Source organism: Rhododendron vialii, chromosome 10a (assembly GCF_030253575.1).
Source record: "Rhododendron vialii isolate Sample 1 chromosome 10a, ASM3025357v1".
Lineage (NCBI taxonomy): Eukaryota > Viridiplantae > Streptophyta > Magnoliopsida > Ericales > Ericaceae > Rhododendron > Rhododendron vialii.
In genome coordinates, this window is record NC_080566.1 from 34,254,513 (window position 1) to 34,265,124 (window position 10,612).

At 36.6% G+C, this 10,612-nt stretch overlaps 1 protein-coding gene across 4 annotated transcripts; it reads right to left on the reverse strand.

Moving 5' to 3' along the window:
• Positions 1 to 437: 437 nt before the first annotated feature.
• LOC131302401 (very-long-chain (3R)-3-hydroxyacyl-CoA dehydratase PASTICCINO 2-like) lies at positions 438 to 4,685 on the reverse strand. 4 transcript variants are annotated; one of them, XM_058329000.1, is made up of 9 exons: positions 4,395 to 4,685; positions 3,716 to 3,827; positions 3,205 to 3,223; positions 3,024 to 3,112; positions 2,887 to 2,940; positions 1,483 to 1,553; positions 1,310 to 1,391; positions 775 to 871; positions 438 to 712 (listed from the first exon to the last, which is right to left on the reverse strand). In XM_058329000.1, the coding sequence occupies exons 1-9, from the start codon at positions 4,463 to 4,465 to the stop codon at positions 642 to 644; spliced, it is 666 nt and encodes a 221-aa protein (XP_058184983.1). In that variant the 5' UTR covers positions 4,466 to 4,685; the 3' UTR covers positions 438 to 641. The 4 variants fall into 4 exon arrangements, with proteins under 4 accessions (XP_058184983.1, XP_058184986.1, XP_058184984.1 ...); XM_058329003.1 differs by having other exon boundaries at positions 3,205 to 3,228; XM_058329001.1 differs by having other exon boundaries at positions 3,705 to 3,827.
• Between the last annotated feature and the right edge of the window lie 5,927 nt (positions 4,686 to 10,612).

Below are 10,612 nucleotides of genomic sequence, written 5' to 3' on the forward strand. Positions count from 1 at the left end.
TAAACATGTTTGTGTTACTAATTTTGTTTACAAAATACATAATCAATTCCACTACTTTACGGAATTCTAGAAACACGAAAATTGCGCTTTTATTTGTTTTGAGAACACTTTCGACAGCCCAAAAAACAAATAAACAAAAACTATTACAGTTACCAAACATGTTTTTTGTTTTTTATAAACGAAAAACTAGCAACTTTACCAAACAAAGCCTTAACTTTTTAGTCTCTGAAAGGAGGCAAAGACAAGTATTTTCATCCTTATCTAGAACCACTGTTGGTTTCCATTCATCGTTCCTATGGATTCCCTTACTCCATCAAACACGAATCTTTCAGTCTAGACAACATATTATATAACACAAACATTCTGGAGCTATGGAGCTACAACGACAGTTATAGAATCGTTAGCGATGCATAAAATATTCATCCTAGAGTAGCTTGTAATGCGAATAAGTGAAATTTCATTATAGCATTTCAATACACTCAGCGTGCTTCACGGGTAGAGGAATACATAGGATTCAACATAGTACGATAAGAAATCGAAAGATTTGGTTGAAATTGTTTGTTTAAATCTTTATTTACATTGCTAGTCTGCTACACGAATGAAAACCCGAAACCGCGGCTTAGAGAATGTATGCCTCCATTCTACACCTTCTTTAATTTTGAGAGAGCTCTAGTTCTTTGTCCGATCATATATGTGTACATGTGAGAGCTGCCTGCAACAGAACACAACCTCAGATGATTGAATATAAATTTGCTAACTAATGTCAAGCCATACCTGGGAAGTAGATTCCGAGGACAAGAATTGCAATATAGAAGGAATCCAAAGAGAAATTCAATTTGTTAGGCATCCGCATCGAATATTTTCCTGATTCCTGCAAACATCATTTTAACCGGTGCACATCATGAGATATGTCCGTTTGCAAAAAAAAAAAAAGTATTTATTTTTTGTGTAACGTTCGAAATTAATAGAAGAAAAAAGATGGAAAATGTACGAAAAGATACTCCGATCCAGGGACAAGTGTTACATTTTACAGTGAGCATGAGGAGTATAATTTGATGTAATAGTACAGCAAATAGATTTTATAAGCAGAACATCATTTAAATCAGCAGAAATGTACTCTCTTTTTTCGGTCGACAATCAGCAGAAATATACTTGCCACATATGTACTAAGTATTTTAAAGGTAGGCTAGAAAATCGCATAGAAGCTTTATTGTCGCCGTGGCATAAAATGGGATGAGCTCAAGAAATATACAGTTTCAACAATAAAAGATGTAGTGAAAGTACAACAATGCAAGCATCACTGGATTACCTTAATGTAAGGCAGGGCAAAATAAATTAAACCAACTTCACTAGAAATGCCGATTGGATACAAGAACAAAAAAGTGCTATACCTACACGACATAAACTCAACATCATTTTGGTAAGAAGAAGATGAGTACCCAATTACTTAAATCAAATGAGCCCAAATTGCAAGTTTCATACCTAAGCCACATGATCCAGGAAGGCGCAAAGCCAAAAGCCTCCTTTGTGCCAAAGAAAGAATACCGGATGATCTAAATAACAGACAACCCAACAAGTGATCAAATTGTGCCAAAGAAAAAATACCGGTTGATTTAAGATAACAGACAGCCAATAAAGTGATCAAAATGATTGTAGCAGGTGCTTTGGTATAAACTTGTCCAAACACCGAAGAATCTTATCCTCTCTCTCATCTTTCTTACTTTCATCCCTCTTCAGGCAAGTATAAAAGTGTAACCTCTCGCTCAAAGCGCAGAAAAGGAAAAAAATTTGAATTATCGATGGGCATAAGTTAATAGCCTACTCATATGAATATACTTGTACACTTGCACCATCAGTTTAGAGAACAAGTACATGTGCCCATATACCATGTAAACCAAAGCACAAAAGTTCTAGCCGAAACACGTTATTTTTGCTTACACAAACTTCTCTGGTTGCAAATTTTGGTGAACTAATTTGTCGATAATACATTGTTACCATCCTATTCAATGTGGTTTGGAAATTGCAAAACATCACTAAATAACAAAAAAAAAAAAAACACTTCCTTGAAAGCACAAAAAATATCAAGAAACAGTGAGTTTTGACAACATAAAGGAGTGCGGATTGTAAGAGTGCAAATAAGAAGCATGTAAAATGTAAATGCAAGTTTGAATGTGGATTATTTTCACTCCATTCATGTCTCAGATGTTGAGTTTGCAGCAGCAGAGGTCGCTAAGAAACTGCTGCAACCCCGTTGATCACCTGCGAAACTTCACCAGCCCGATTACCGAACACAATATCAAGGGTTCTTCCATGCCCAACCCAAGAGGCATCCTAGTGGGCCTGTTAGTTGGAACTTCTAGAATTTGAAATCCAGAGGCCAGATTCATTCCAGAAACTCCAGCATCATCGGTTTACATTATGGAGCAAAAGACCTTGTATGCTACGACAGATATTACTGAATCCAAGAGGACCAAGGCCTGATTCCCCAACCCATAACCCCATCTCCTTAGGGTTTGTCCCTGAAATAGAGGATTGGTTGATAGCTCCGGGATCTGATTGTCCCTGAGAACGTATAGGATAAGGATCACTGGTTAATTTCTCATTACTTTTACGGATCTATTGTCCCTCAGAACAAATAGGATCAGGATCACTGATTCATTTTTCTTTAATTTGATCCTAAAATTTGTTAGTATCGTGCATTATGGAGAGTATAGAAGCAACGGAGTTATACACTGGTAAAATGAGAAGATACAATTTTCAAGATAGCACAACCTAGGCAAAAATATAAGTTCCTGTGACATAAGCAAGTAACGCATGCGTCAATAACTCAAACCAAAGCAGGTAAAGCAATGGGCAACTTTAAATAAAAATCATCTGCATGCTAACCTCTGTGATGGACCAGCTTATAACCAAAAGGCTAACAAGTAAGTGAGTCCGAGTCTGCCAAACACAAAGTAGATTTCATTAGTCCCCTCATAATATATTAGCTGAATATAAGAGAGAAATACAGTAGGGTTTCTAACCTCGGGGAAGCTCCATAAGACACCCCAAGTTACAAACAACCTTGAACTTATTTGTGGCACTGTTGCTGTGATTGGAGACCTTACTAAACCTTTTTGAGAAGAAAAACAGAAGCAAAATTGGTTTAACCCAAAATTTTCTCTGCCATGAAACTAGAGCTCATCACCAAAGAGGAGTCCTCACCTAAAAGACCGTGGAGTATCTGTTCTGCCATTGAATTTAAAAATTAAAAAAAAAGGCCCACAAAGGAGAGCAAACAAATAAAACACATAACATAGGCAGAAAACCGGAAATTCAAGAATTTGAGGCTCTGTTTGGTGCACATAATTACATACCAATGAATTTGTTAGAATGAGACAAGAAATTAATAATTGGGTATACCTCTATCCATCTATAGAAGACAGATTAAATTAAACATGAGAAAGGTGAATAATTTCTCCCCGTCTCTCTCTCTCTCTCTCTGTCTAAACTTTGAGAAGATAATTTGGTCAAAAAGTTCATTTAATGGTTTGTAGTTGCCCATGATCGAATTTTATCATGATTGCAAAACTTTTTTCTCCAATAACCTCAATAACTTGGTTCCATACTGTCCAGGGCAAGATTTTGTTAGTTAATTTTTCAATTTTTTCTAGGAAAACAAAAGAGCTAACACATGAGTGAAATTACTTCAAAATGTGACCTACAGAGTTCAGACCTCCAATACGGCTGTAGATTGAGCAAGAAGAAGAGGCTTTTCGGTAGCATGGTAGACATATCCGTGGCCTGAGTCCTTCAGAGTTTTCAAAGCAAGATATAGCACTTGAAACCTGCAATCAATAAGCAACAAAATAGTAAAAACGCACATATACATGCCAATTAGATCAAAGCAACCTGAGAGCATCTTCAGCCCTTACTCTTTTTTCCACTTCAACTCAAATTTTGGCTAAAAACAACTCAAAATCAACTCCACTACTTGACTCAAACTTATATCAAAGCGAGTTTTAAACAAGTAAAGGGACAAATTTATGTTTGTTCACTGAGAGCTTCATATCAAATGAAGCTTTTACTGCATTTTACTTGGTGAGATCCTACCCATCCATATGGATAACCCGAAAGATGGGGATAGTTCTTCCCAACGGAGGGCTCCGGATTTTGGGTCTTTGTAGCTTTTTGGGCATTTTATGATGCTTAAAATAAAAAATGTAGCTTTTACTCAAATTTTAGTCAAATACGAGTAAAAATGTAGGTAAGGACTGGAGATGCTCTAAACCCTAAATCACAAATACAAATAAATACGCAAATCAGATCAATGGAACTGAAACCCTAAACCCTAAATCAAAAAAAAAAAAAAGAGAAAATTTGTGAAATGAGGATGTGATTGTGAAGGGACTTGCCATCCGATGAAGACGGTCCAGTTGTAGACTGTGAGATACGAACGTCTTACAAGAGGTAGAAAATCTGCCATTACAGGACCGAATACAAGAACCCAGATGGGGATGGTGTGGGTTTTAGAGGGAGAAATGGAATTTGAGAATTGGGGTACTTCCTTGTTCTGGAGGAGTGAGAAATTGGGTACTCCGTCCGTGTATTTCTCGTTTGCCCCCCCAAATTCCTTCCCTCTACCTCTATTTATCCATCATTTTGACATTGTCCAACAGAGGCTGTTAAATGCCAACGAAGAATAGTTAATGCCACTGGCATTAATTACGTAGAATGCTAAAAAGAGAATACAAACTTCGTCCGGATCATCAGGAAACCCCTCATTTCAGCCCCACCAAGTAACGAACGATGCATTAGCAATTGCCATTAAGGCATGTAAGAAGGATGAACCCACGTTGATGTGATGAGAAATTAAATAGTACTTGATTTAGATGAATGATAAAATAGAGGGATAAGATTGTTTTGTAATTGAAATGAAAGAGAAAGTGGGTATTATCCGGGATTATTATGTAATAACACCTTATAACCTCCCCATAAATAACCCCTCATCCGAGGGTATTAAGGAGTACAATATAATCCGGAGCTTAGCTAATACCTCTTTCATTTTACCTCTCAAACGAGATCTTAAGGGTGAGCCCACGTACTAAAAGGGGATATCACAACCCCATCCAAACAAGCCCTTAAGGCTTTGGACCAAAGCCTGGCCTATTAAACTACAGTGATTAACACAAAAATTACTGTGGTAAGTTTAACTTGGGTTTGCTTTTTAACTCCATTATTGCGGTAAATTTAACGAGTACTGTGGCTATTTTTAACTAGGTTTGGTCATTGCATTACTTTCCTAAGAGCATGTTTTTGAACGGCATTATTTTTCCTTTGTAATATATATATATATATATATATTTTATATATATAAAGAAAAGGAAAGATGTGTTTGATGTAAAAATAAACACACTTTTCCTTCTTTTTTCCAGTTAACCTTTTGAAAGAAATAAGTTTAAAGGAAAAGTAATGTGCCATTCAAAAAAATGGGAAAGTAATGCAATGACCGACCCTAGTTAAAAATAGCCACAGTACTAGTACTATTGTACAGGCTGGTAAATAGACATGGATAACAAGTTGTGTCGGGTCGTGTCGTGTTAGTCGGATTTGTGTCACAAACCATCCAACCCGAACCGATCCATTTAGAATTCGTGTTTCTCGAGTCGTGTGATTTTCGTGTTTCGTATCAGAAATGCTTAACCCGAACCCGTTAACTTTGTGTCCGGTTCGTGTCGTATTATCATGTCATTTGTCCAACTCTATATAGAATTATAGATATACCATATTATATATATATATATATATATATGTTCGTGTTAATGAGTGACACATATTGGTAACCGTGTTGATCGTGTCAATTTCGTGTCTCGCGTGTTCAATCCGAACCCGACCCATTTAGAATTCGTGTTCTTGGGTCGTGTCATTTTCGTGTTTCGTGTCAGAAATGTTCAACCCTAACCCTCTAACTTCATGTTTGATTCGTGTTGTGTTATTGTGTTTTGTGTCCGTTGCCCAGCTCTACTGGTAAATGGTAATGGAATTAAAAAGAAAAGCCAAGTTAAACGGGTTAGGATCCCATCCAGTTTGTTAATGTCCATTTTGGTCCGGTTAATGGCTGTGATTAACTCTACGAAATCCAAAGCTTCACCTCATGCCCAAGGACGGAACCAAGATTTTACCTTAGCAGTGGCGAAATATATACTAAAAACATCTAGTGGTGGCGAAACTATATAAATTGTGCATAATTTTTTTTTTTACATGTAATAATTGTATTTTCTAAAATTCTTGTCGTGGCGGTCGCCGCCACTAGACCCCCCTGATCCCATCCTTGCTCATGCCACGTCCAAATGTCAGACTTTACTCTCAAAAGAGACGGCGAATGATGATAACGGAAGTTTGTCCACTTGAAGAATTTTTTTCTGTAATACGTCCAGCTAAGCTTTTTGGCCTTGTTTAGCTTAAGCTAGCTTCTTTATGTATATAAAAATTCACATATTTATGTATTAGTTAGTTTTTTTGTCCTAGTTTAATTTTGGATCGGGGCTCAAGATAAGTTGAGATGCGTGTAAACTGGTCCGAACAGTTGAGTTATCAAAAAAATTTGTGAATTAATGGTTGTCTCGACAATAAGAATCAAAAAAGTTAAAAAAAGAGAGAAGAAGATGCAAACAAAATTTTCTTTTTAAAAAAAGAAGTCGCTCAATTTGTTTAACATTACACAAACACATTCTAATAGAGAGTTGTCAAACAAACCCTAGAAGATGAAAATTGTGTTAGCAATTTTCTGTTGATGAGCCTACTTAGATTACAAAATTAGACATTTAATGTTGTCGAATAAGGTTTAAATGGTGTCGGTATTACCCATTAAGTAATGATCGTTTAATAATATGACCGGGTAATATTACACAACTTGAGCGACTTTTTTTAAAAAAAACTAAAAATATTGTGTTGGGATTTTTTTTTTTACCTTTTCAATTCCTCTCGTTGAGACAACCAATAATTCACTTTTTTTTTATAACTCAAGTATTTGAGTCAGCTAACGCGCACCTCAATTAATCTTGGGGGCTCAATTTCACCACCTACTTACAGGGTATCCAACTAAAGTCGGAGCAAAGTTTCATATGAACTCACCCCAAATGATAATTCACGAAAACTTGACACAAACTAACAAATACAGAAAAAGTTAAATTAGGACAAAAAAACTAACAAATACAAAGATATTTGAATTAGTCTAAAAAATAAGCTGGCTTATTAAGCCAAACATGGCGTAGTGCTTACCTGGACGTATTTAAAGAAAGAAGTTCTTCAAGTGGGACAAACTTCCGTTAACATTCGTTCTCTCGTTTGAGAGTAAAGTCTGAGAGTTGGACGTGGCATGAGGTGAAGCTTTGGATTTAGTTGAGTTAATCACAGCCGTTGACTGGACCACAATGGACATTAACAAACTGGATGGGATCCTAACCCAAGTTAAACAGACCATAGTAGTTTTTGTGTTAACCACAGTAGTTTAGGCTAGGCTTTGGTTCATGTGACTTTCCAAAGCCTTAAAGGCAATTGCTGGCATGTCACGTGTTAATTGGTGGGGCGGAAATGGGGGTTTCCTGATGATCCGGGCAGAATTTATTCTCAACATGCTAAGATGGTTTAATTGCCCTCCCTCCCTAGTAATTAATATTGTTTTGAGTCTTGACTTCCTGTCTATTTAGCTTTTCTAAACTACCCCTTAGTTACTTTATGCAAAGAAATTGGGCCCCGGCTAAATACAACTGCGAATTTACTACATGTAGCCAATTCATAAAAGAGAATCTCGAAATTTCCTTTTATGAATTGGCTACATGTAATAAATTCGCAATTGTATTTAGCAGCACCCAAGAAATCTCGTTGAATCCTCCCCATCCTAATCTAATTTACTACTACTTCACTATCGCAAAACACAACCAAAGTCCTTTCTTCTTCTACAAAGAACGAACGGTTGAAACTCCATCTTCGTCATCCTAATCTAATTTACTACAGTACTTCACCATCACAAAACGCAACCAAAGTCCTTTCTTCTTCTATAAAGAACGAATGGTTGAAACTCCATCTCCCCCATCTTAACAAAACGAATCTGTCTTCTAATTGTTGTGAAACTGATGGATGACAAAAGGTTCACAATGATTGAAATCATAAATTCTTTTGCGAATTAAGTTTTCGAATAAGAAACGCAGTTGTAACAATAGCGTATTAATTATACGTCTGATATTTCATCCCTATAAAAGACAGAAGAAAAATTACAATGAAAAGTAAGAATCAGAAGTATCCGATTGATCCTGTAGATCAATTGTGTTTTTGATAGTTCTGGAAGAACTACATTCAACATATATTGTGTGTTCTTTATTGTCTTTACTTTCTGTTCTCTGTTCTTTTGATATTTTCTTAGTTTTATTACACTTTATCAGCATGAATCTCTACCCGACTGAAAGGGCTGGGATACCTTTTGCACCATAGGAGCAAGTTGATCCTATGACCAGATGTTGTGGCTCCAGCACCATGCCTTTGGCGACCACGATGAAGAACTGCACGCCCCGGCACATGTGAATAATCAAAGATTTCCTATGAATGCACCGTAGGGAACTCCGTCAATTAAGTCTTCAGCCACTTAATATGCTGAAGTTTGTATCGCATTATAGAGCTTATGTTTTTTCAAAAACTCACTACTCATAGATTCCAATGATTTGAATATCGATATGGCTCAAAAAAATTAATGTCTACATTGGACAACTTCTTGTGGGATCTTGAGTTGATTACTCTGCCTTCTTCCAAAGTACAAGAAATATACAGTACTCTGTCTACATAGGCTATGCTTGTATTCAAGTTTCTGGCGACTAACATAAACTTGTTTAAATTACATAGCTCTATATTATTTTGGATGGAGGATGGAGAACAGGATTCATGCAGGTTGTAACCGAACCTAATTGATTATTAGAACACAAGACTCGGTTTGGCTCTATATTCTTTTGAAATTTCATTTTTAACAATTTCACTTTTAACACATGGCAGTAATCCTTGTACAAGATGGTGCTCCATCTGTTTGCCTATGAATTTAGGAGACTTGGGGTGTGCGTAATTTTGAAATTTAAGCTAAGTCAGCTGCTTGAGCTAAGCGTTTTTGGATGTTGTTAGTTAAGTCTAACTTTTGTAAGGTTAGGAAATGCGGTTCTTTGGATTGGAAGTGGACTCTTGAGACGATACGATTAATTTCCATGGTATAGCATGGAACTTAGGGGATGATAGTTCAGTACGTATCTGTTTGGGATGATGATTGTGTTAGGGGATTTAAACTCCAGAAAAGCTACGTGCACATCAGCTTTTATACAGCAGCTGTGCACAGATCCCATTTTCTCTCGGCTCGGGTCGCATAAAGATGATCGGAGCCGCTCATATTGTTTTAAATATGTCATTTAAGGTCTCTGTAAAAAATGAGCTTCGTTCGATATCGTTAGAGTCGTTAACAAAACACCCAAAATCACTTTAGAATTTGGGCCTAATTTTTGAAGTGATTTTGGATGTTTTGTTAACGCTTCTAACGATATCGAACGAAGCTCATTTTTTACAGAGACCTTAAACGACATATTTAGAACAACATGAGCGGCTCCGATCATCTTTGTGCGAACCGAGCCGGGAGAAAATAGAATCTGTGCACAACTGCTGTGTACAAGCTGCTGTGCACGTAGCACAGCTCTTTAAACTCAAAGTTTTCCTAATTCATTTACATTTTCATCTACCTCAGTTCAGGTTTCAGTATGTATAATACTTCCATACTTTAGTTGAATTTAACACTCCCTGAATGGTTTCTGCTTTAGGATATACTCCTTCCGTCCCGATTTGTTTGTCTATTTTTTGAAACTCAACTTTTTTAGGAAATATAATAATTACACTTACAAACACTTACGCTATGTTTGGTGCACTACTTCCGTTGCCAAATAATGTAAATAACTTTCACTATTTTGAAATTTTCAGAAAGTATCAACACCTTTTACTTTCACTTCTTCCGGATTTGAAAAACCGGCTGCCAGAAGACCAGAAACCTTCCGCTTGCACTTATCCCAGTCGATGCGCGGGTTCATCAGACTTCAGATCGAGACAACTGTTCAAGCGGCCAGGTTCTCTCTCTCTCTCTCTCTCTCTCTCTCTCTGGTCTCGATACCATTTGCAATTCCGCTCTGGTTTGTTTCTCTCTCCTACCTCTCCTGATCGAGAAAACTGTGTTTGTGTTTCTAGGGTTTTGAACTATGTAAGAGGTATTCGATTGGCTTTTGTGAATTTTTGGTGATTGAATTGACTTCTGTTTGGGGAATTAGCTCTGTAGATTCAAAGTAGATTTGAGACTTTTCCAATTCGGTCCATAGGTGGTTTGAAAACCTTTTCTCCGTATTTTTAGAATTCTTCCCATCTGGTTTTAGTTTCTTTTTCTATTGATAGATTTATATTTGTAATTTGCTCGAAATCAACTTTTTACATCAATAGATCAAAAGCTAGAATGCATTATTGATGCTGAAAATTCGCTCCAAACTTGAACACTTCACTATGTATTTCCATAAGTCGGCTGTGCAAACTCTATTCAATTCAATTAAAGCTAAAAAGACTAAAC

What these genes read in the sequence shown, in the direction of transcription:
- LOC131302401 (XM_058329000.1), bottom strand. Translation starts at nt 4,465, where the DNA reads ATGGCAGATTTTCTACCTCTTGTAAGACGTTCGTATCTCACAGTCTAC. An exon ending in TGGACCGTCTTCATCGGATG is followed by an intron (nt 3,828 to 4,394) that starts GCAAGTCCCTTC and finishes TATTGATTGCAG; the next exon opens with GTTTCAAGTGCTATATCTTG. An exon ending in TCTTATGGAGCTTCCCCGAG is followed by an intron (nt 2,941 to 3,023) that starts GTTAGAAACCCT and finishes TGTGTTTGGCAG; the next exon opens with ACTCGGACTCACTTACTTGT.